The 25,473-nt window shown below is 44.9% G+C and overlaps 4 protein-coding genes across 5 annotated transcripts; 1 reads left to right on the top strand and 3 right to left on the bottom strand.

Moving 5' to 3' along the window:
* Positions 1 to 57: 57 nt before the first annotated feature.
* Positions 58 to 7,677, bottom strand: chm (CHM Rab escort protein). The gene is made up of 19 exons (XM_061751470.1): positions 7,542 to 7,677; positions 5,890 to 5,956; positions 5,744 to 5,816; positions 5,534 to 5,658; positions 5,367 to 5,440; positions 5,226 to 5,285; positions 5,084 to 5,143; positions 4,945 to 5,000; positions 4,736 to 4,876; positions 4,022 to 4,138; positions 3,828 to 3,942; positions 3,506 to 3,728; positions 3,364 to 3,441; positions 2,640 to 2,747; positions 2,334 to 2,394; positions 1,830 to 1,926; positions 1,652 to 1,753; positions 863 to 1,011; positions 58 to 318 (listed from the first exon to the last, which is right to left on the bottom strand). Exons 1-19 carry the CDS (start codon positions 7,591 to 7,593, stop codon positions 175 to 177), a joined length of 1,902 nt encoding a protein of 633 aa, XP_061607454.1. The 5' UTR covers positions 7,594 to 7,677; the 3' UTR covers positions 58 to 174.
* A 390-nt stretch (positions 7,678 to 8,067) lies between these two features.
* Positions 8,068 to 15,249, bottom strand: ik (IK cytokine). The gene is made up of 20 exons (XM_061751482.1): positions 15,084 to 15,249; positions 14,617 to 14,680; positions 14,450 to 14,542; positions 13,816 to 13,875; positions 13,577 to 13,744; positions 13,396 to 13,510; positions 13,157 to 13,227; positions 13,011 to 13,057; positions 11,488 to 11,651; positions 11,305 to 11,413; positions 10,540 to 10,579; positions 10,311 to 10,449; positions 10,056 to 10,077; positions 9,889 to 9,972; positions 9,704 to 9,788; positions 9,573 to 9,630; positions 9,369 to 9,457; positions 8,495 to 8,603; positions 8,378 to 8,412; positions 8,068 to 8,211 (listed from the first exon to the last, which is right to left on the bottom strand). Exons 1-20 carry the CDS (start codon positions 15,091 to 15,093, stop codon positions 8,184 to 8,186), a joined length of 1,590 nt encoding a protein of 529 aa, XP_061607466.1. The 5' UTR covers positions 15,094 to 15,249; the 3' UTR covers positions 8,068 to 8,183.
* Positions 15,250 to 15,875: 626 nt separating this feature from the next.
* On the bottom strand, positions 15,876 to 22,519 carry ins (preproinsulin). Of its 2 annotated transcripts, XM_061751502.1 has the most exons (3): positions 17,096 to 22,519; positions 16,849 to 17,032; positions 15,876 to 16,592 (listed from the first exon to the last, which is right to left on the bottom strand). In XM_061751502.1, exons 2-3 carry the CDS (start codon positions 17,021 to 17,023, stop codon positions 16,423 to 16,425), a joined length of 345 nt encoding a protein of 114 aa, XP_061607486.1. In that variant the 5' UTR covers positions 17,024 to 17,032; positions 17,096 to 22,519; the 3' UTR covers positions 15,876 to 16,422. The 2 variants fall into 2 exon arrangements, with proteins under 2 accessions (XP_061607486.1, XP_061607485.1); XM_061751501.1 differs by having other exon boundaries at positions 16,849 to 22,519.
* On the top strand, positions 22,318 to 24,547 carry cdx1b (caudal type homeobox 1 b). Its single transcript, XM_061751492.1, has 3 exons — positions 22,318 to 22,855; positions 24,123 to 24,271; positions 24,356 to 24,547. The coding sequence occupies exons 1-3, from the start codon at positions 22,318 to 22,320 to the stop codon at positions 24,545 to 24,547; spliced, it is 879 nt and encodes a 292-aa protein (XP_061607476.1).
* Positions 24,548 to 25,473: the final 926 nt, after the last annotated feature.

Here is a 25,473-nt window from a genome sequence, read left to right as displayed (position 1 = left end):
CCTGTTAGCCTTTTGCTAGCGGGTTTGATTCTGTAGCAACCGAACAAGATGAACCAGTTTGTTTAGCAGAAGCTTTTATTCCTTTGAGCTCACATAAATAGAAAATGAAGGCTTTTTTTCTTCCCATGATGCACTGTGGGCTTCAAGTAAATACTGTACACGTTCTTTTTGGAGTCACCCTTGGGTAGCCTCCTCATCTTCGTCCCGCTCGCCCGCGTCGTAAGGGGTGTCCTCGGCGTCGTACAGGATGTCTTCGGGGTTGGGCGCGGGAGGGCAGAAGTCCTGGTCGGGCACGATCTTGTGGAAGATGGACTCGGCCTGACAACAAATGCTCATTCATTGATGAGGTTAAAATTTTTTTTATATAAATTAATACATTTAAAACTACTGTTAAGGGGGGGAAATGCTTCATAACAATCAAAAGTAAAATGTAACTTTTAAAGCGTTTATTTAGTTAACTATTTTTCAAAAATGAAATGGCTTCATAGTATATCATTTTTAAACATTTCTAATGTATCAGGGTTTATTTTACAAATTTTGTATTCATGTTTTAAACAAACGTGAAAAAAATGGCTATATTTATAATTTCATTATAATTCAGGAATCCTACGTAAGTATGGAACTTGATTTCCAGGTCTGGAAAATTATTTCAAGTGGAAAATATGTTATGCAAAAGTCATGTTTCCAAGACTGTTAAAGGAGCTCTGTGTTTGAAAACAAAAGAAAAATTGAGATCTGTGAAGCGCAGCTCCAGTGTGTGTGTGGGCACACGGAATTATATGGCCTTGGTCAATACTAGATTGATTGGCACAGAAAATTCCGGCTCAAGTGAAAATGAATGGATAATAAAAATATACAGCACCTGTTTGATGGCGTGCTCGTGACCCAGCTCGCTGTCCGGCCCCGAGCACACGTACACGTTCGATGGCAAGCGGTCGCCGTCCGCTTCTGTGGTGGCGGCGGCGACGTCCATGTTGAAGTAGAAACTCCACAGGACGCCGGGACGCCGACCTTAGTGCACAGAAAAACAATCCTGTTGTCGTGATTCGGGGGGGGTTCAAATACCAGCCTTAGCTTGATGAATAGCTAACCCACAAGCTCGTCACGATAGTAATAGGAACAAATGCAAGTAAACAGCAACGTTTAGCTTGATTTTCAACAACTACAGTAGTGTAATTAAAAACGATGCATTTTGCTTTTTGCTGACTATATTGCCAGGACTGTCAGTGAGCAAAACAGTGGAAATGGTTTACCCATGTTCGCATTGGCTGTTGTTCAAGTCACTCAAGCAGGGCACGCCCAACGGGCATGCGCTTATGTTTGGTGTGTGTGTGTGTGAGAGAGAGAATGGCGACCTCAAGTGAACAAATACCTACACCTCTTGTTAAAGTGCTATTTCACAAATTGGAATTGAAATGAATATAGTAATATAATAATTGGTCGCTACTTTGCAGATTTCATTTACTATGGGGGTTTTCCAGAACATAACCACCACAATAAACGAAAGTTTACTGTATTCCACGAAGTCATTAAAAATCCCTATGCAGCGATTACAGCGAATTTGATGAATCGTTTCAGCCCTATTAACGCCACTCTATAAAAATCCATCAACAGTCCCTCAGTGGCAAGTAAACTCTTAAATTCAGTTCACCTTGGTCATGTGGCTGCGTGGCGTTAAACATCCTGGTCACCACGGGTGACAGGTCGTCGTAGGCGGAGCCCAGTAGTGATTGACAGGTGAGGTGGACCAAATCTGAGGAGGCACGGCGGACATGTTTGTTTTGGGGGTTTTGTAGCTGTGACCAAAAAGACGTCAAATGGACGCTCACATGTTCCCGGGGCGCACGTCATGGTGGACGGCGACAGCTCTACCATCCTCACAGCGGGAAGTCCCGCCTCCGCCGGAGGGATGGTTACCAAGGAGACCTTCACGCGCACACACAACATTAATGCACTCATTCCGCGAACTAACATGGAGGCCCAAAGAATGACTGGCAGTAAATTGAGCCACTGAGAACAACAATGGGTTACTCCACAAATACGAAATCAAAGTTCAGTTCCAATGTTGACCTATAGGGGGCAGTCATTTGATTCATCTGTGCACCACTGATATATATAAAGATATAAATCCCCCAGATTTGATCACTCTCCCGCAAAATGACAAAAATGGAGTTACCCCACTTTAGTTCTCCGTGGCACAACTGCTTTTTCCTTTTTAAAAACTCCATTAAAAAATAAGATCTTGTTGTCATCGCATTACAACACCCCCACAATAAAAAAATGGTATTGATCGTAACAGTTGTCAGTGCTTGTAGCAAGTGTGGTCATGTGACCTGATCCTTGTCGCCGGGCAGGATAGAGCGGTCCGTGATGAGAACGCCTCTGGAGATAGACCTGCAAGAGGACACGCCAGTTATGCCCTTCAAATAAAATCGAGATTTTTTTTTCCCCCCCACAATACTCTGCTTTAGGATTTTATAGAAAGAGTAAAATGACAACTGTCTTGTCACCATTTGCAGCTATGTTGTTAGTGTAAGCAGTCCACATCAGCGGACGCGCGCTTTCAACTACGAAAATAATTGGCCGGCCCATGCCTCGCGAATTAGAGAAAATGTTTAAGATGGAGGAGGGGGTCATACCTGGTGGGGGTGGCCTGGTTCTTCAGGTGTACGGGCAGGTAGTTGTCTTCCAGCACAAAATGGCTGCATGTGATTCGCTGCCCGTGGCCGTCAATCAGCGTGGTGCATCTTGGGGGGGGCATGAGCCATCGTCAGCATAGACCAAATAAAAACTAGAAGCCTTATGGAGTGCTAAATCGTATGCCACCGCCATATTGGATGTGTCACAGTGTGAAGATGTTGGAATGTGTTATACTCGGGAGTAAAATCTTCCCTCGGGACTAGACCTCTCAAGACTAGAGCCTTCACTCAGGACTAGAACCTTCTCTTTGGAGTAGAACCTTCTCTTGAGACTAGAACCTTCACTCAGTACCAGAAGCTTTTCAGGACTAGAATCTTCACTGAGGATTAAAACCTTTCGGGACTACTACCTTTTCTTGGGAGTAGTACATACTTTGGTACTAAAACCCTCCCTTGGGAACTACAATTTATAATCATCACCTTGAAAGTGTCAAAGATTGTTTTTCCAAATATATGAATGAATGAGGGTCATCGACTTGTGCACTTTTCCGATTGTCACTGATCAAGCGCTTTGACGTGCACGAGATTACGGGGCAGATCTGCCACATCCAAAATGGCGGACGCACTGCTGCATCACAACAGGCCAGGCCGCCATATGAGGCATTTATTTCATGTTTATGTCTACGCGTCTTCGTCTGTGAGGGTGAGCAGGAGACGTGGCTACCTGTTGGCGCTCTTGTCTAGCAGAAGGCAGCTGATTGGATGCCTCAGGCAGTACACGCCCCCAAAGACGGCGCACATCCTGAAACGTCAATCACACGGTCACACACCCGCCGGCCGTCGTCCACCACCCGCCGCAGGCTCACCGGCAGAAGCACTGCGGGATCTCGCCCAGGCCGTACACGGGGAACAGGAAGGGCGTGTTGCCGTAGCGACCCAGGCAACGCAGGAAGTGACGCGTGGAGGCCAGGCCGGCAGGGGTGTGCGTGTGCTCCGTCGCCATGGCGATGGAGTACAGCAGGAAGTGCTCCAGGTTGTCGCCCAGCTGCTGGTCACGCAGGAACTCCAAATACGGTCGCCCGCTGTAAACTGAAAGGACGATTACCCACAATGCCTTGTGAGGCCAAAGAACCCCACGCTGACAATCACATCCTCTCACCCATACATAATTAGAAATATGCTTTTTACCCTCGAGCTCGTCCTCCCTCTCCTCCAGACAGGAAGCCAAGAAACGCATCAACTTCCTCTTTTCCACCATCGTCAGCTGGCGGCTGGCGAACACGTCGGCCCGGCTGCACGGCACCTGACCGTTAAGGAGGAGAATGAACTTTATTCATGTAGCGCTCAAACAAACTTACGTGACGCGCACGAGGAGTACACACCTGCTCCACGTTGCCGTGGCGATAGGTGAGGATCCTGGTGACATTTTTGAACTCGGCATAGCGACTGACGTTGGATTTGATGAGCAGCTCCACCAATGAACCGCGAGCGTACATCAACTGAGGAAGAAAACAGCGCCCGTCGCCCGTCAGGACGTATTCGGGCAGACTACACCATAGATTAGGATAGATAAACATCAATTATGATAGACTACAGAATGATGGGACGGTAAAGATTAGGGTACAGCATTTTATGATGGAGTATAGATTAAGACAGATAAACGTATATTATGAGGGTTAGGTTTAATCCTATTATGGTGAAATATAGATTACAGATGGTATAGATTGCAATAGAGTATTGATTATAATAGATCAGAGTAAAGATTATAACAGATAAGAGCCTAGAATACAGTAGAGTAGACCAGTACAGATAATAGATTAAAGTATAGACTAAGTAGCTTTCGAGGGTATAGACAAACAGATGATATATGAGTAGATGATGATCGATCATAGATTATAATAGTCAAGTATTATGGATTATAAAGGGTTTGAGTATAGATTCGAATAGAAAGGCGGAACAGTCGATTATGAAAAGATTAGATTATAACAGATGATTATTATGATAGTGTATTGATTATGATATAGCATAGATGGATGATGCCGATAGATTGGGACTGCTCGACAAGAGTAGAGATGCTGATGATAGACGACGGTTACCTTGGAGATGAGATCTATGTTGAACCTGCGTCCTTCTTTGAGCAGGTGAGCATAGGTTAGCTTCTTCCTGCTGGGCTCTGATTGGTTGGCCGTCTCCTGGCGGCGTGGCGGAGCCGGCTCCTCCTTTTCTGCGTGTGCGCCCTGTGATTGGACAAAAGCATCCATCACGTGGCCTGAGACGAGTTGATTACCCATCAAACACTTCTCACCTCCTCCTCCTCCTCCTCTTTGTTATGCTGCATGTCAACTAATTGCTCCGTTGACTCTGTGATGCCAAGAAAATATAGAAAACCATAGTTCATTTCAAATCATTTTTGTATTACAGTCTAAATTTTTATTTTAACTAACCTGCACATGATTCCTCTTCTTTTTCCATTTGCTGCTCGTGAGCTGTTTGCTCCGTTGACTCTGCGACACCCAGAACATACAGAAATACATATTTAATATCGAGCCATTATTACATGCATTTTGTGTTTCTCTAACAATTAACCTGCACATGATTCTTCTTTCTTTTCACTTTGCCGCTCGTCAGCTGTTTGCTCCTTGGACTCTGACACAAACAACACAGAGAAATATAAACATTACATTTACATTTTTTGTTTTACGATCACAGCTGTGGAGCCAAAGTAACCTGCACATGATTCTTCTTCTTCTACGCAGCAGTGAACCTCCTCCTCTTCTTCTTCATCCTCCTCCTCCTCCTCACTGACAACAAATCATCAATGAAATATGTCATCTTCATTTTAACAACAACAAAGAATAAAAGTGAATGAATAATCAAATGAAAGAAAAGCTGACCTGGTAGAACAGAACACCTGCAAATTCCTGATGGAGGCGGAGTCTGCATTTAACAGACAGATTGGCTCCTCCCCTTCCCGCAACAGACCGGACCAATCGTGGACCTCATTGCTGTCCGACTGCTCCTGCAAGAACAAACGAAGATAGATGCCGACGTGAACTTTCTGTCTTTCACAGCAAACAACCAATGAGGACGCAGCAGGGAGTCACCTGATGTTCCTTGATCCACGTCAGCAAAGCGTTAAAAGTGAAGCTGGCCCACTTGGATGCGTAGTAACTCCTCCTGAAACGCAAACGCACAAATCGGTCATGGCGGCGTGTGTAAAGACGTGCGGGAAGAACATCGGCAAACTCACGTGTCCAGGTGAAGAACTTTTTGTCCCGCTCGAGAACAAGCTGCCGCCACCACCGACTCCGTCAGACCTTCAATAATCAATAATCAGCAATCAGATCAGTTGAATTCGTCAACGGGAATCCAAGCGATTACTGCCACCAACAAATCTATTCGTCAAGTACGTTTTTCAACGGGTAGGCGAGGCGTGAGGGTCGCACCCGGCTCGTCTGTGAAATTCAAGCTTCTACAAAACTGCAATGGCAAACGTACGCCAGTAGATGGCAGCGTTGTATCGCTTTGGTTTTGAGATCAGCACAGCTTTTGAGCGGAAGAGAAGAATTAGGCGCTGAATCTCGGCTTGTCACGTCGATTACGAGGGAGAGAAATGGCAACACGCTGGGAGTCGGAGACGTTTAGGCGCCTCACACTTGACCAGAGTGTACGCTAATAACAAGATATGTGTTGTGATAGCAAAATGTGCGTGTCGAATGGCTTGTTAAAAAAAAAAAAAGTTTTGGTAGTTTCATATCTGTAAATAAATAAGCCTTTGCTCAGTTGTGTTTTTGTCGTTTACAGTAACAGTGTTGATCATATTTGATTTCAATTGCACAAATCAGTCACGGAAGCGATTGTGTGACACGCGCCAATGGCATGACATCATCTTTATTTGACGTTTTCATGAGACGAGGAGGTGGCCAATAAAAGAAAAGGACATTCAGCCTTAGACTTTATTGAAATTTTGTACAACACAAATAGCAGTCAATGATTCCAAACCGTTCAGACTATAACATACGTAAGCAAATGTCCAAACACACCGGAAAATAATAAAGATCAAGAAAAAAAAAAGAGGAACATACTTCAAACCTAAGGCCCGGGTGCCAGATCCAGCCCGCATGTCATTTTATGCGGCCCGTGAAAGCAAATCGTGTGTGTCAACTTCCATTATTCTAGCCAAAATCTGGAATAAAATTTCAAATTATATGTAATAAGTAACGTTGCGATATTGCAAGCATTTTTTTGTGTGACAAACCCCTTTTTACAGTAACTTGAATTATAGTTGACTATTATTACCATAAACTATTATGATAGTAGTATAGTAAACTATAAAAAAAAAGGATAAATTATTATCCTTGACTTCTGATTCCAAAACTAGTTATTCAGCAATGTGTTGTGGGTATATGTAATAATAATAATATTTGATACAATTGTATGCTTTCAACGTCATAACTGCCCTCTGAGAGAAACCGAAACTCCAATGTTGCCCGCGACAAAAATATGTTGGTCGCCCATAAAGCTAGCCTGTGATGCCACCGTGACGTCATGATGTAAAGGGTGCCTCACTGCTAGCAAACATTAATTAGCTTGGCAGCGCGGAGATGACATTTCAAAACGCTCACTCAACAAAAACACTATTATTGGAATAAAACTCAATTTAGTGGCAAATGCTCAACTACAAGTTACGTTTATTCGCGAGATAACGAGCTTGGCGTTTGCTAGCCACGGCTATTGAAAATGAACAGGCTGTTAACCACAAGCTAATCGAGGTGTGCATCAATTAACAGGAAAAGATTGGTTTATTAAAACAGTTCGAATAATGTGACGTTTGTACGACCCACAGCCTTCGTGACAAGAACACACGTGACATCGCAGACAAAGGCGTTTTCCAAAGTTTACCTGTGCCCACAATGACGACGTCGAACTCGGACGGAAGATCCTCGGCAGCCATCTTGCCACAGGCGCGTTGACATCAGTGTGCTCGTCACCGAAACAGCGTGCGCGTTTCCATGCGACGTACACTAATGACGTCAACACGCCGTGCGTACGTGGTTGCCATGTTGGAGAGGTCGCCGTTCCCGTAGAAGGCAACGCAGAGACATTGAAATTAAGTATTAACTTGCACATTTCTCAACCGATATCCTTTTGGTCTTTCGGTTTTCTTGCCATCCACACACGGAAGGCGCTGACGACTTTGACCTTCCTAGCTTAGCGTCGCCGGAGGGACGCAGCTCAAAAGGGGCGTGTCCTATCTACCTATAGATACCTGTGGCATTCAATTCTGACGTGAAAACTCAAAACTTTTTGTTAATTTTGACATTTTGATTTTTTTTTTTTATTCACGTTTGCGTGTGTGATTATTAACACAAGCAGGTCATGTGATCCACAAGTACAGGAAGAACCAATCACAAGATTCAGTCAAAAGTGATGTTTTTCTTTTTAATCAGCTGAAATTGTGTGTGTGTGTGTAAATAAAACCAATAATTGCTAATACTAATAGATCGTAGTGATTGATCAAATACAACAAATAAAGGACAAAGTTCAGTATTTGGGGCGCTTCACATCCACCCTGCGGGGGGGAAATAAAACAAAGTGTTAGAAGTCAGCATTTGGGGGTCCAGGAGTTGTTTTGTGGACTAGTGGACTACAAAAAAGTACACTACAAATCCCTTTGTAGTGATTAGGGAGGCCACTATAGAGGATGGAGAAGGATTATCAACCCAGTTGAGACTCACCCGTCGGCCTCCATTTTCTTCCTCTTCTCGATGATCTGAAAGAGAGAGGCGCACGATAATGACATCATAATGGTGACACGACAGCAGAGGTGGACGGCGCGTGCTCCGTCTTCTCACCGCGCTGATCTTCTTCCACTGGCGGTCCAGTTCGGCCTTCTCGTTGGTCTCCTTGAAGCGGCGCGTCTTGCGGCCTTCCGACATCTTGATGCCGTACTGGAACGCCGCCCTGTGGGGATGCACGCGCGCGCGCACACACACACACACACACACCGTCATGTTGTGGAGGTGGGACCTATAAACATAGATGCCTCATCTTGCGGGTTGAGTGGCTGCGATGTCAGTTCGTCAGCCATTTTGGATGCGGCAGATCTGCCTTGAGAACTAATTCAAGTAAATAAATCGAAGTGAATAGAGTGCCGACTGATAAAGTGCACAAACGTAACGTCACTCATTCATTCATTCAAAGAGTTGGGAAACTAAAAATGATGTATATAAATTTTAGTCTGATGATTATAAATGTTCTTGACCTGATCTGGTGAACTCCATGCCCAAGGGGGGAAAATCATGGTGGCCTTACAAAATATTGACACATTGGGCCCAACTAGGACATTTTCATTTAGAGGTGTACTCGCTTTTGTTGCCAGCAATTTAGACATGAATGGGTGTGTGTGTTGATTTATTTTTCGGGAACAGCTGTAATCAAATTAGGGCGGCAACTAACAATTATTTTCAAAATTGATTAATCTGTCGATTATTTTTTCAATTAATCGAATACAAAAAAATACATTCCCATCCCTTTATTCAAAAACAGGGCATTGTTTCAAATTGGAATTAAACGGATTGGTCCGTAACACGTCAGAAAACGGGCAAAAATGTTGATCATTGTTTTGCGAAGATGTTTGCAAACACAAAGATAATCCGTCTGCTTTCATTGAGGACGACCGCATTACACCCACGGCGGGCGTGGCCTGAGGAGTCAGACTGTACGTACTTGGGCAGCGCCTCCTTGTTGTTCATGTAGTCGGAATATTCCTCCTGAGTGTCAAAGTCCCAGCGACCCAGCGGACCTTTCTTGTTGCCCTGCAAGGCCACACACGGTCACGTGACATCACACGCTCACCGGCGCCCTCGTCGGGCCGCACGGAAGCATTACAAAGCGTTATATGACGCGCAATGGGGGGCGGGCGCGACTCACTTGGTCCATCTTACTGTAGTCCACTTCCTCGTCACTGTCCACCGCCAGGTCATCCATCCTGCGCGCACGCGTGACGACGTGTTTTGTTTACATTCAAACAGCAATTACGTTTGTGTGTCTGCATTTCTTACGTGGCAGGATAACACTCAGCGTAAGAGTTTGATCCTCCAAAGAAATCTCCCAGATGTTCTTTCGTCTCTCTCCTCTGAGACGGCGTGACACATGTTAAGGACACACACACACGCACGCACGCACGGACACACGGTAACACGCACGTTGGGCGCCACCCGCATCGTTGTGACTAGAGAAGGATATGCATCCTGGCCCTGCCACTGGCTGCCTGCTGCGCCCGCAAACTTTTCGTTGATTAACTTCAGCTGATCTCGCACTGATCCTGGACCTGTCGCACACACGCACGACATTAACACACAAAGTCAATGTTGTCCCGGCTAACAAGAGAGTTGATGTTCATCTATCACATACCTGTATCTGCCTCCTCCACCACCTACACACACGCACACACGCACACACACGCCCCAGCAGAACATGTTTTGTTTTGAGTCAAACAGCACTGTACATAGTGTGTGTGTTACTCTTGTGTGTCTTCACGTAGTGTGTTAACATTGATTGCGTGTGTACAATATGTGTGAAATGTGTGTGTGTGTTGTAGTGTTGTGTTACTGTAACGCTGTTCTTTATGAAAGTTGTGTGTGTGTGTGTTTGTATGCATGTGTTAACCTGTTGTTCTTTGTCAAAGTAGGCGTGTCTTCGCTTCTTCTCGTCGTCTCTGTCGCGGTCTCGTCGCCGCTCTTTGTCTTTGGGAGGTTTGGACGAGGGCACGGCCGACGACACGTAGTCGCCGATGTCGTCAAAGATGCTGCGCACGAGACACACACACACACACATAATCACACGACGTGACGGCGACAACAACAAGGAGCCGACAACCGCGTGTTTTGTTACTGACCCGATGTCGGCTTCCGGAGCTCTTTTTTCGTCTGCTTTACCTGAAACACATTATTTACACGCCCATAACAACAAACGTGTTCATGTTACGTCATAATAAATACAGTGGTGCCCGGAGATAGAAGATATGCCAACTCAAAACAGTCCCAAAAAACAGCAACAAAAATGCATGTAATGTGCTTTTTAATAAGGAAATTAGCACTCGATATATTATTTGACTTTATCAAAACATACAATAATGTCAAATAATTAACATTAGCACTCGATATATTATTTGACTTTATCAAAACATACAATAATGTCAAATAATTAACATTTGAATTAAAAATGTTATGCTTCGATTCAACGGACATTGTGCCGCTCCTTCCGGTGTGCGCGCCTTGGCCACCTGGGGGCAGTATAATACAGGCATACGGCTATGCAGTCATGGAAGCAGATTGATGAGCCCACCCTCGTTTCTTCAGCATTCTGTTCTTGTTTGTGTGTTTTACAACTAAAGGTACATTTGTTGGGACAAATATAACGATGACAACCAAAAATAGCTCATAAGAGTTCGTATATAGTATAGTCATTTAGGAGCTGATGGCTCATCATTTTCCACGGTTTTCTTAATAACAACCAAAGTCACCGGGAATAGAGTAAGCTCAAGCATGTCAAAATGTCTTGCGGAGTCCGCGACATTTTGTTGTGTTCACTGCATTCTTCGGGTATGAAGAATGAATGATTATGAATGTTGAATGTTGAACATGATTAAGTGAATAATCACCTTTGTCCTTCTTCTTGATCTTCTTGTGTCGAGTTCCTTGGCGGAGGTAAGACAGAATCTGCGTCAGCTTGGAGATGACGATGTCGTTGGTGCTCAGCGTCGTCTGAGCCTGTTCCACACACACACACACACACACACAAGATTAACGCATACGCACGCCTTCTCGCGTGTGCGAGCGCGTACCTCCATACTGGGACAGTCGGCTTTGCTGCGTATGAGCGTGGTGGGAATGTCGGTGTCGGTGAACTCGTCGTCGAGGTCCACCACGTACGCCATACGGCCCGGCAGGAAGAGCTCGTTCCGCTCCAGCGCCCCCGAGCGGAACACCATGCGGTAGATGTTGCGACCTGGGGACCGCACGCCGGCAACAAGGTGACTCGGCGCCTTTTCGTGACACGGGCGTTCATGCACACGTCCACTATTAGTTGTTCTTTGCAGAGGTTAAAGTATACCGTATGTGCCTGCCTCTGAGTATTGTTATATTGTCCGTCTACACGTTGTTTCGCCGCTTTTCTTCAAATATCTTTCGCTTAAAGGGTTGTAAACACCGCAACATCGATGCTTGTTTTGTTAGCCCCTCCAGGGTGTGTTTTGCATTGTGCGTTAGCATTAAGATAGCAGACGGCAAAGTTTCGTGGTTGTTTCAATTGTCTTTGTTTTATGTTTACTTTGACAGTAAACTTTTACACAAAGCAAAACATAAACAAAATCTACCAAACAACAGCAGTTTGTGTGTGTGTGTGTGTGTGTGTTAATGTTGTAGGCAGCGCCGCCAACCTATAAAAATTCACTCGCAGGAGAATTTGTCCAAATTTGTCTGAATTTCCATATTTTCAAAATGTTGTCAAGAACATTTCCATGCGACAGTCATAAAATCATAATCGGGAATAAATTATGGCTTCAATATTTGTCATTTTAATGTTTTTATTACGTCAACCTTATAATGGATTCGGATTCAAAGTGCCACTATTTGAGATTTTGACGTTCCATCATCCAAAATATCTGCGTCGGTGCATGAATTCACCTTTGCTAATACTCTGTTTTCCACGCTGGTAACAACCAAAAATGTCAATGTAGAGAAGCCTCTCAAAGCACATTAATTATATCTCAAGCGTCAAAGTTAAAACTCAAGCACTCCATTTTGCAAATAAACAAATAACAGATTGAATAGGATAGTTTATGTCTGGTTTCTAGTTTGTGCAATCCACTTCTTGTACACGTACAAGAAGTACGAGTGCTTGCAACAATAGCTTAGCAATTAGCATGGCTCCGACAAGGTCTTGGCCTATCCACTCCTCGTCCTCCCTCTGTGACACTTTTGGCAGAAGCATTCTTCGCTAGCATAGAGGCGGAGATCAGTGACTTTAATGCGTTGACACCGGACGCAAGGAGAACTTTCGCCTCCGCGTCTTGGCAGTCGTGGGACGGAATAAAACGCCGCGCACCGAGCAGCTGTTCAATGCGGACGCGCCGGTAATGTCAGACGCTGGATTTGATTTTTCCCCATTATCCGGAACATTCAGTGTTACGGCCGTAACGGGTCAACGTTCAGTGATTTCCGTAACAAAATACGGACGCGAAGGAGTACGTGATCATTTTGTGTTTGTTAACGTGTGTGTGTGTGTGTTAATGTGCGTGCACCTTTGTTGATGTGTGTGTGTGTATTTCCTCGACACCGCCGCAATTTGTGACGACGCTAAACTCACCGAGACGAGTCTTGAATTCAATTTTCTCCTCTGGTTCCACATCTTTCCTGTCACACACACACACACACACACACACGCGCACGCATGGAGTGTGATGTGAAGGTCACTGAGGATGCCAAAGGCACGGAGAGTGAGTGAGGTCCTACTTGGCTTCCTTCTGGACTTTCTCCATCATGTCTTCTTCTTCTTTCTCTTTGCTGTTGATCTCAGCTCTCACCTGACGCACAAACAAACAATGCGATTGGTTTTGGGCGGAGTCGCGGTTGGCTTTTGGGTGGTGCCGTGGTTTTCCTGACTCCCCGATCACTAGACAGAGATTTTTAACGGGCGGACTATAAGGTCCGCTGTAGAAAGATCCTGTGTGCAAACTGTGAACGTGCGTCACCTTCTGCAGCAGCGCAAAGTCGAGGCCTTTCACCAAGTGAGTGTGCTCCATGTCACCACCCAAGAACTTGGACTCCTGGATCAGCTGACGTCGCTTCTCCGCCGCCGACTTGTCCCTGTGTCACGTTAGCAAGTTAGCACAAGAGGCGTCGTGGTTGGAGTCAGACGTTAGCCGCACTCACGCCTCGGCCGATGGTCCGACGGCTCGGTAGTTGGCGGTGGTGCTGATGAGTTCCGTCTCCTCGTAGTCTTTGTTGACGCCGTCCCGCCGCTCTCGGGCCCGGTCGCGATATTTCTCGGCCAGCTCGCGCTCGCGCTCCATCTCCTGCTGGCGTAGCTTAGCGTAGTAGCTAACGGCCACACAAATACGACATTGGTCAGTCATCAAGTCAAAATAATCAATAGGATCAATCAAACCAACCTCTTCTTCTTCCTCCTCCTCGCCGCAGGATCTTCATCCTCGTTGTAGTCCCTCGGCATTCTGGGTAAAAAAACAAACAAGCAAAAAACGTCAAGTTAGTGTTGTTGCTTAGTTATGTTGTAATGTTTTGTTGTCACGTTATAATACTGTATTCAGTTGCTGTGTTGTCGTCATATTGTCACATGGTTGTAGTCATATGCTAATGTTGTAGTCATGTTGTAAAATGATGTTACGTTGCAGTGATGTTGCAATGTTATGTTGTTGTTGTGAGGTTCCAATGTTATTGTTGTAGTCATACTGTTGGCGTGATGTAATGTTACATTATTGTTTTCATAACTGTTAAATGACTTTGTAATCATACTGTTGTCATATTGTCACAAAATGTTAGGCTGTTGCAATGTAATTTTATGTCGTCGTATTTAGATAGTTATTGTCATGTTGTCAAGTTGTAACGTTATGTCATCATCACGTTGTCGTCATGTAGTAATGTGCTGTTGTAATGTGATGTTTTTTGTAGTTATGTTGCTGCGGTCATATTATTGTCATGTTTAGCCACGTTTGTGTCACATGATGCCAATGATGCCATGTGATGTTGACATCTTGTCATTGCCGGTCGTCGTCGTGGCGGACGCACTCATGATGTCTGGACTTGGAGGGCGGGGCCGAAGAAGGCGTAGCACGCGGTGTCATCAGCAACTTCCTGAAGTCGTCATTGGTTAACTTTGACCTGCAGACACGCACATACATTTGAGTTAGCGCCCACACAGATGAGAGTACACAAGCGAGGCCGTGAATACTCACTGAGCAGCTGATCTGTCGTCCACATCGTGACCCTCAGGAGCCAGAGGGTTGGAATAACTCTCCGCTGTCAACGCACACATTCCCAATGTTAGCATATGTGTGTGGACCACTTTGTATCAATGAAGTGAACCAGGTGCACACACACTCCCATTTTAGACACCCGAATGCACTTCTAATCATCTTCGAATCTTGCATCTTTATTTCTACATTATTGAGACACAATCTCCCAATATATACTCATACCTCTTTCGTGCACATTAAACTGAACAGCTTTTTATCTGTTAGCCTATTTACATACAGTATACACGAAATAAAATACGATTACCGCTTAACTATCACAAAGGGAGTATATAGAGCACATCTCTGAACAACCGGCAGCTGACTAGCACGGTTAGCTCCTGCTCCTGCTCGCGTTTGCAGTCGTGGCATGCTCGCACAAGCGCGAGCATGCTAGCGGGCCAACTTACTCTCGGGCATGTTGGCGGCGTCACGTTGTCACGTCCCCGGATGGGAAATTTGGGGAGATGGTTCGATTTGTTTGCGTTTAACGACGATGAAGACAGATTAGCTCGACTAGCGGAACACTGGCGATGCCGACTGCTTCTACTCCTTCGTGTTGAACCAACGGCCCTTGCGAACCGCATCGCTCGCTCGCCCCCTGTTGATCTGGAGTGGTTACTGCGTTGCTTTACAGACAAAGCTGTGAATTCACATGAAGAATTCACATCAATAAAATGGCAAAATCAACAAAAGAGAGGGAACATTTTCAAATGTCTAATGAATGTATTTACCCTTCTCTAAATTTTATTTGTCTATAAAAATGATACGATAATGTACTGTATTGTCATAATCGACTATTAATCGTTAAATCAATGCAATAATATATTGTATCAATCAGTCAATACAGAAACATGTTTTCCTTTGGTTAGAGTTGTAGATAAAAATACATATACAGTACACTGATTACATTCATTACACATTTGAATACAATAAATGTATTGTGTTGCGTATTGTTTTATTGTAATTAAAAAAACAAATGGAATGAGTACCAATCAATCAGTGCAAAATTGTAAATAGATCCTGTATATCAATGTATAGATTCCACCACCTCACATACTTGTTTATATGCTTACTTATTTCATCACTTCACCCACGTTGCCCATGAATGAACGCGGTTGGATGTTTGGTCGTGGTCGGAGGAGTCGTAGGCACAGAATGGCAGCCACGCTTCCGGCAGACTGCCCCCTGCAGGGCAGCTGTGGCTACACAAGTAGCTTACCACCACTTGGCGTGACTGTGGAGTGAATGAATAATATGTGAAATTGTAAAGCGTCTTTGAGTGCCTAGAAAAGCTCCAGACAATGGTAAGGCATTAATTATAACTACGTATTATTTATGTTGTAAATTTAGTAATTCATAATCCGAGTTTTTTTTTTGACTTGTTTTCTCAAAATCTCTCTCCTGTGTCTTCATTATACTTCTTTCGGATTTGCTCTTCTCTCTATTGTTTTACACTTTCGAAATAGCTTTTGGTGAGTCGAGTTGCGTTCGCAGAGCACATATCTCAAATTTGTGCTCTCAAGTCAAAGCGACAAAAGAAACAAAACGGCTGATTGACGGTTCGTGTGTCGGAAAAACTTGTATGTTGGGTGAAATTGTCAAACAACATCAACAAACTTCTATGTCCATTCAGAAAAGTTTATTTTTTTAGGAAAAATAATCTCATTTATTTTGGTGGCAGACAACAACACCGCTGCTCTCGTCACCAAGCCGCCGGGCTGCGCTAGGCTCGGCTGCGCTCGGCGCTCAGTTGCAGTAGTTCTGCAGGTCAAAGATGTTGCAGGGCCTGTGGCAGCACTGCTCCACGATGCCCCGCTTGACCAGCACCTCCATGTGGTCCTGGAGGGCCTGGAAGTCCAGCTCCGCCGCCTCGTTGTCGCCGCCCGCCGCCACGCCCACCTTCGGAGGGAGGAAACCTGCCGCACGCGCACACAAATGCCCTCAATCTGCATCATCGGCGGCATGACGACGACGATCGATTGATTGTTTGATTGATGATGTCATCACGTCACAAACAGCACTTTGTGTTTGCGTTTGTGCAAGTTTGTATGCGGTGTGTGTGTGTCCTTTTGTGTATATCTGCAAGTGTGTGAGGGCGAGTGTGTTTGTGTTTGTGCCTGCATGTATGTGTGTGTCTGTGGGATGACATCACTCCCGGTGGCGGCGGCTCACCCAGCAGGGGGTTCGCGTCCCTCTTGGGGTTGTAGAAGAATCCGCGGTCCCCGCAAACCAGGAAGAGGGCGTCCACCAGGTGCGAGCCACACAGGTGCTGCGGCTCGGCGGCGGCGGGCCGGCAGGCCGCCATCAGGACCAGCACGGTCAACGCCCGGAGCCACGACGACGCCATCACAGGCAGCTGAACACACCGCACGTCAGGACCGCACGCCTGTCGACCGCGGCGCTTGGAGGCGGGGCTTACCTGCAGCGGTCCAATGAGGATGAAGATGATGATGAAGAGGAGCCGAGCGGTGTGAGGTCGAGCACGCCACCTGCGAGGCCTTTATAGCGCCGGGCCACGCCCACTGGCAGTGTGCACGCGTGCGTGTTCGCTTTTAGTCGAACAAACACGACAAATGAGGCGACTTGATGTGATGAACTGTCGCAAATATTGACTCACTTCCTGTGATTACCTTCACGTCTTCTTCTACTACCGATATGAGGGAGAGGTCCTGGTTCTCCAGCAGGTCCTGATCCTTCAGCAGGTCCTTGTCCCCGGATGACTCTGCCACCCTGTCGTGCACCAGGTCCTCGTCCTCCAGCAGCCCCTTCAAAATCAGTTCCTTGTCTACCTGTAGGTCCTCATCTTCTAGTAGGTGCTTGTCCTAAATCAGGTCCTGGTTCTGAAGTAGCCCCCTTTCCACCACTAGGACCTGGTCCTCCAGCAGATCCTTACCCTAAAGCATGTCCTGGTTCTCAAGCAGGTCCTGGTTCATGATGAGTACCTCCCTTTAAAGGATGTCCTGGCTCTCAAGCAGGACTATAAGTAGGTCATTGTCCTAAAACATGTCCCGATTCTCACGTAGGTCCTCATTCTCCAGCAGTTCCTGGTTCTCAAGCAGGCCCTTGTTCGCCACTACTTACTCGTACTCCAGGAGATTCTGAGCAAGTTCTAATTCTCCAGCAATATCTTGCCCCCAGGTCTTCGTCCTAAATACAGTTCTGCTTCTCATGTGGACCCTTGTTCACCAGTAGGTCCTTTTTCTCTAGCAGGTCCTGGTCCATCAGTAGCCCATTGTCCTAAAACAAGTCCTGGTTCTCAAGTAGCTCCTTATCCTTCAGCAGTTCCTAGTTGTCCAACAGGTCCTGGTCCTAAATCAGGTTCTGGGTCTCGAGTAGGCCCTTTTCCACTACTGCGTTCTGATCCTCCAGCTGACTCTGAGCAGGCCCTTGACCTCTATCAATTCCTTGTCCAGCAGAAGGTCATCATTTTCTAGCAGATCCTTCTCCTACATTGGGTTCTGGCTCTCAGGTAGGCCCTTGGCTGCCAGTATGTCCTCATCCTCCAGCAGGTGCTGATCCTGCAACAGGTCCTTGTCCTCCAGTGTTACTAAGCCGCTACTTGTCTTCCAGCAGTTCCCGGTCCTCCAGCAGGTCCTTCTGGTCCTTGAGCAGGTCTTTGTGCCAAAGCAGTTTTTTTCCTCACCACTTTTTACTTTGACTATTCCAAAAACATATCTGTACTTTCTCCTTAGATTGTCCAAATAGACTCGTTGTTACTTTTTTCAATGTCCTTCGCACTACGTGAAATCGGGATTAGGAATGAAAGATTCCGAACAAAAAAAAAAAAGAAAGAAGCCAACAGAAGGTTTGATGATGTCACTGGAAAGTCAAGTCGAGAAGGAAAGAAAAAAAAACACGATCACGCGTGTCGGCAACATGCTGACACGCTCACATTGAACACCAAAGTCAACAGTCACCATGACGACAGGTGCCACAATGACATCTCCATGACTACGCGGTCGCGGCACTTCGACGTCAAGAATTTCTCCGAAATGTCGTAACGAGGTTTTATGAAGAAAGCAGATTTTGGTTGCCTGCAAAAAGTCCTTTCTTCGAAAGAAAATCCAAAGCATACCACATCACCGAGTGAAAACATGACTCAAGACCACCAAATTGAAATTCAAATCAATCAATGAATGGATGGCTGCTACATTGCGTAGCAGTGAGACTTGCAGTACCCAAGTGACCACATGAGGGCGCAAAAACACAACGAAAGCCCAAAAATGTTTGTCACTCTAAGAACGCTTCGACCTAAAACACACACACACAACCAAACTGGAAACTGACTACAATCAGAACCTCACCAGAACTTGTCTAGAAACTGACCAGAGCCTGAAAAGAACAAGAATATAACCTGGTCGGAACCAGACAAGAACCAAACCAAAATCAGACCTGATGCCAACCAGAATCTCATCGAGGCCTGACAGGAACCTGACTAGAATCAGAAACTGACAAGAATGAAATTTGAACTTGACTACAACCTGATTAGTCTGACTACTACTAGGCCAGAACCAGATCCTAACCAGTATCTAACCTAAGCAGAACCTGGCAGGAAATCAACTTGACCCTGACTAAAACCTGACTGAATCCTGATTACAATCTGAGTAGAACCGAACCAAAACCTGACTAGAAACAGACTTGAACCCAACTAAAACCTGACTACAAATTGATTATAATCTAAACACAACCTGACTACAACCAGAACCTGACTCAAATCTGACAACAACCTGATTACAATCTGACTAGAACCTGACTAGAACCAAATCCTAATAAGAATCTGACCAAAACCATAATGTAACCTTATTAGAACTAGACTAAAACCAGACTACATACTGACCAAAACCTGAATGAAACCGAAGTAGAACCTAACCAGAACCTGACAGTAACCAGTCTTGAACATGACTAAAACCTGATTACACTCTGACTAAAACCTAACCAGGACTTTACTAGAACCAGAACCTGACGAGAATCTGAACCTGATTGAACCGGACCTGGTTAATATCTGACTATTAACTGACTGGAACCTCACGAGAACCAGACCAGATCCTAACCAGAATCTGACAAGGATCTGACTACAACCTGAAGCAAACATAACTAGAACCAGACCAGCACTTGAATAAAACCAGACTTGAACCTGATTACAATCTGTCTAGAACCCAACCAGAACCAGACTGTACATAAATGTATAACGTAAATGAAGGTTTGTAGATGCTTGACTCACGTGTGCATAAAGTTTTGAATCAAACATTTTTGAAACGAGAGCATTTAGCGTTCATCTGTTCACGCTTTTGCCGTGATTGGTTGTTCAAGTCTTCACGCTGCCGCGCCTTCACTGCAGTGTCGCTTTATCTTTGACCACAAGAGGGCAGCATCGCATTACGTCACACGATGCAATTTTTCGAAGACGTTATTGTACGCCGCAGAAGTGTGTCAAGGAGCTGTATAATATTAAAAAAAAAAAAGGCGATGGCGGCCATGTTGGCCTGTTTAATGTTTGCTTACGACAGGTGACACAAGATGGATGCCGAGCACAACACACCTTAATACACGTATACTATACACACACTATTATTGTATTTATAAAATTTAGAGAATTAGTCATGTAAACAAATACTGCAACAAAACAGAGTTTATATATATATATATATATTACAGCCTAAGGATCAGGTTTTTTTGTATTTCATATTTTCATCATCCAAATTTACGATTAGCTTTGTATTTTAAAAAAAATATATTCTTACTATTTATTAAATTATACTATTTCCTCTCATCAAAATTCTAGAGCCACACCCAAAATAAATAACATAAAAAATGTACTGCGTTTTTTTTAACGATGCTGTTGATCTTAATTGTGATAAAAACATTTTTACAATTACCGTTTTTACTTTTATAAGTTGTTTTCTCTTCTGAACTAATCCGTTTAAATGTTTTTCACATCAAAGAACAATATTCATAATTTATTGACATGTCAACGATTGAAATAATACTCTTCGACGTCTTTGAGCAACAAAAATAATTTTACGACGACAGCGAGCATTTATGATACACGATTCTTATGTTATGGTTGATTTGCTTGTTTTGCTTTGAAATAAAAAAAACTAAAATAAACGCTACTTAATTTTACGGCTTTTCTTGGAAGTACGACGAATTCATTGAACAACAAAAATGAGATGAATGAGGTATTTTACGCACACACGCACGCACGCACACGCATAGAGAGCTGAAGGGTGGGTGTACCTAATGAAGTGTCCCTTAGGGAAAAGTCATGAGTGTAAAACAATAAAGGCAAACTCGTAAATCCATAAATCGACGACGGCGACGACGACAGCTGGGCAAAAATTTCACACGCTCCAAAAACAACCACGACAAGAAATCGACTGATTTTTTTTTTATTTTTGTTTTGCTTCATTTTCATGAAAGTCAAAAAAATGAAGACGTCGATGACATGTGACCTTCAAAATGGTCGCTTCTTCGAATTCGTTTCCGCAAGAGAATATTCCATAAACTCGAGTGTGCGCCAATTGGAACGTCACAGATGAATGCAACAAACGAGAACAACAACACGACAGGAGCTTCTTATTGTTTAATAGTTGAATAGTTTGTAAAATGGAGTATTCATGATGAATGAGAAAGAATAGCATTTCAATAGGGAAAAAACGAATAACAAATCTTATTCTAATATGCATGATAGAAATAAATGGTTCAATAATAATAAATGAATAATGACAATTGACAAATTTCATGAATGAGAGAGTTTCTTTAAAAAAAATGAGCTTGAATTCTTTCATGGGCAAATATAGAGTATTAATTTCAAATGGCATCGATATAAATGATGATGATGATGATGATGATGATTATAGTTGGTTTGAATGATGAAAACCTTTTAAAATAACCTTTCATGGAGATTTCATGTCTGTTGGGGGCAAAAAATCAATATCATAATAATATGAAGTTGCTTTTTGAATATAAAGTCATTATTTGAAGTGGATTATGATTCTAAATAAGCTTCAAAATGTGTACAAATTCATTCGAATTGATATGAATCGAATATTGATGTGTTTGGAATCGGTAGGTTAAGGTTGTGTTTCAAAATAAGTTTTCATCTTCAATTCATGTTTTGTCTGTCTGTGTATATGCACACACACACATGAATGTGTGTGTGTGTGTGTGTGTGCATACTTATTTTGAAATATGAAATCACAGTTTGATGGCGGTCACGCTGAAAAACGAGTTAAAAATAAGTGCATATATACGTGCAAGATTCATGAAAATAGAAACATGAGATGTCAATGTGCAAAAAGTCACACAGTTTTCTGGAGCTTACGTAAAAAATGCAAGTCATTCCAAAATTTGTATTCAAATATTAACATGAATGTGAGCATCGCGTATGATGAAGTTTCAAGTTTTCAGGAGCTTGTGAACAGGTGAGTGAGGGGGAGGAGGAGGATGTGTGTGTGTGTGTGTGTGTGTATGTGTGTTGTCAGGTGAGAGCAATAAAGCAGACCACGTGACCGGGCCACTTTATAACGGGCGGCGGGGGTGCGTGAGGGGGCAGCAGGTGAAGACGCGCACTCGCACCGCACGCACGTCAGGTGAGTGGGCCCCCCGATCCCACCCCCCACCCCCCCACCCCCGGCCAACATGTACGTGAGCTACCTGCAGCTGGACAAGGACCCCCCCATGTACCACCAGAACCCCGTCAGCAGACACCCGGGCCTCGGCCTCAGCTCGCAGAACTTCCCAGTGCCCGGTCCGGCCCAGTACTCGGACTTCTCGGGCTATCACCACCACCACCACCATCACCACCCCCACACCCACGGCCTCGGCGCGGAACCCCACCCGGTCCAGCAGAGCGGGCCGGGCGGCGGAGCCGGGGGCGGCTGGAGCCCGGCTTACCCGCCTCCTCACCCGGCTCAGCCCGCCCGGGACGACTCGTGGGCCGCGCATCACTACGCGGCCGCCGCCGCCGTCATCGCCGGGCCCTCGGGCAGCGCCGTGGCCGGCGCCGGGGGCCCCAACCTCGGCTTCAGTCCTCCGGAGTTCCCCGGCCAGGCGCCGCCGTCGCTTCTGGCCGCCTCCCTCAACGCGCCCGCCGCCGGGCCAGTATCGACCGGCTCCCCGCAGAGGAGGAGCGCCTACGAGTGGATTCGACGCGCGACCACGCCGCTCGCCAACCCCAGTAAGACGCCCCCCACCAACCCCACCCCACTCCAAAAAAAAATATTATTATTACCATTATTATTATTATTATTAACACATTCAAATTAATTGACTATTGTCGTTATAATTATTATTACAAACCACATTTTTGACTTTGCGTACAAATCATAGCAACAACAACTATAATCGACACATTGACCATAATAATAATCATCATCATCCTCTTCCTCCTAAAATAGTGACTTTTGTCTATTTTACTATAGTAAAAATTTGATATTATACTCGCATGCTACAATTATGATATAATTACGTAGTACTATTATTATGATTATGATGATTATTATAGTGATATTATGAATATTAGGATTATTATTATTATCATCACTGCTGTTGTCAGCATACCGGCTGATGTTCCTCAACCACAGTAATACTACAATCTTGTTAAATAATGAAATTATTATAAGTTATTCATATTGTTATATTTATTTTCGAAAGAAAATGTTTATTGCTATTGACGTTTATTGATATAATTGACGACACTGTGATTTGTTACATTTTGTCCCTGTAATAATAATCCTATTTTTTTTTTCAATTATAATTGTCAACTAAAAAGGCGAAATGTTTTTCATTATGGTCACAACAAAAAAAATGCTTAATTTTCAGTTGCACATGATTAAAATGTTATAAACTCAGTGACTCTTACTCGAGAATAATCAAATAGTTGAAAACATTTTTATCATGTGCAACTGATGTGCATGTTCAAATTCAACTCAAGATATTTCTTCAGTGTATACAGTATAAATGAATGTAAACATACACACACACATTATATATATATACACGCACACACATACATACATATATATACATATACACACATATACTGTATATAAACACACACACACATATATGCATATATTTATATATATTAGTGTATAAAGAAAGCACGAGAAGGCCTTCTCGGGTGGGGAGTTGATTGTGTTTGTTTTCTTGTCACTTTTTAACAAGACATCTGTTAATTTTGAGCGGGTGAGTGTGGCGGTGTGTGTTTAACGTTAATTGTCAATCACGGCGTGCTAACGACACGCTAACGCGTACCAGATGAGCAGCGCGCAACAGTGACTCGCCAATGCTAAAGGAGCGCCAAGAGGAAGTCGACTTCATGGGAGCTACATGCTACAAGCTAACAGAACGTAGACAGACGTGACTTCCCGGGTGCTAAACGGGAAGCAGACAAACGTGACTTATCGGGTGCTGAATGCTAACAGGGACGTGTGCGCTCGCAGACGGCAAGACCCGCACGAAGGACAAGTACCGGGTGGTCTACACGGACCACCAGCGCCTGGAGCTGGAGAAGGAGTTTCACTACAGCAAGTATATCACCATCCGCAGGAAGGCGGAGCTCGCCGGCGCCCTCAGCCTATCAGAGCGACAGGTGAGGGGGGGCCGTTCGCGTCTAAAGAGCTGGCAACAAAAGTGAGTACACCCCTTTGTGAAACTGTCCAAATTGGGCCTCCAGGTGAAGATCTGGTTCCAGAACCGACGCGCCAAAGAACGCAAGATCAGCAAGAAGAAGCAGCAGCAGCAGCAGCCTGCTTCGTCCTCCTCCGGCAGCGTCGCCATGGTGACCAGCAGCAGCAGTGGCCTGGTGTCGCCGTCCGGCCTGGTGTCGCCATCGTCGCTGTCCGTCAGCATCAAAGAAGAGTTTTAAACCCGTCTCCCGCCGGCTTTTCTTCTTCTGGTGGTCATCGGGCCTCCACCAGCTCCACGGCGCCTCCCGGAGGATAAAGAGGAACATTGCGTGGCGACGACCCGGGGGAAGAATGACCACGAACGAGGGCGATGACGTGACATTGAAACAAAACAATAGTTAGCTACATTAGCATGCTGATGCTATTAGACTGTGGGACAGGAGGTAAGCAACATTAGCATGCTAATGACCTCCTGATGCTGGACTAGCAATTCGCTCCTTTAGCATGTTGATGCGGTGAAACTGTGGCACTAACCGTTAGCTACCCCGCCAAGGTTGACTGACGGCAACTGGACTGTTCGTGTTTGTGGAAGACGTTTCACTTTGAATCCAAAGGCCTCCTTCAGTTCTCATTTTCCGCTGTGGAGTCCCTCTAGTTGGGCCTCGTGCATGTGTTCCCTTAGGGTGGCCAACAATAGGGTGTCGCTGTTGTTGCCCGGTGTGATTAGCGAAACGCCCATCTTCTTCTTCTTTTCCTTTCGGCTTGTCCCGTTAGGGGTCGCCACAGCGAAACGCCCATCCCGCGTACCAATCTCTCACTCTTCTTGTGGCAAAACAGTTTGTTAGCACCACTCTTCCCGTGGAATGAGGCAATCTTTGAGGGGAGACATGTCACGACATTGGTACCGGCAGACGATAGGCGATGTCTATTTAGAGACGGCTTTTCTCCTCTGACATAAATGGCTTCTCTTACACCTCTTTCAAACCGGCGGGCCTCCCTATCCACGATTCGGACGTATGCAAGGGCCACTGGGACCAAACACCGTGTGCTCTTGTTTTCTTTCAAATTCAAAAAGTTCAATGCCAGCAAGGCTTTGAGGTACTCAACACACAACAAAAGTGGCTTTAAGGGAGAATGCATCATTTTTCTTTCGTGGAACATAAAA

This window comes from Phyllopteryx taeniolatus, chromosome 17 (genome assembly GCF_024500385.1).
Source record: "Phyllopteryx taeniolatus isolate TA_2022b chromosome 17, UOR_Ptae_1.2, whole genome shotgun sequence".
NCBI classification, from domain to species: domain Eukaryota; kingdom Metazoa; phylum Chordata; class Actinopteri; order Syngnathiformes; family Syngnathidae; genus Phyllopteryx; species Phyllopteryx taeniolatus.
The sequence above is the reverse complement of the archived record's forward strand: the minus strand, read 5'-3'. Positions and strand labels throughout refer to the sequence as shown.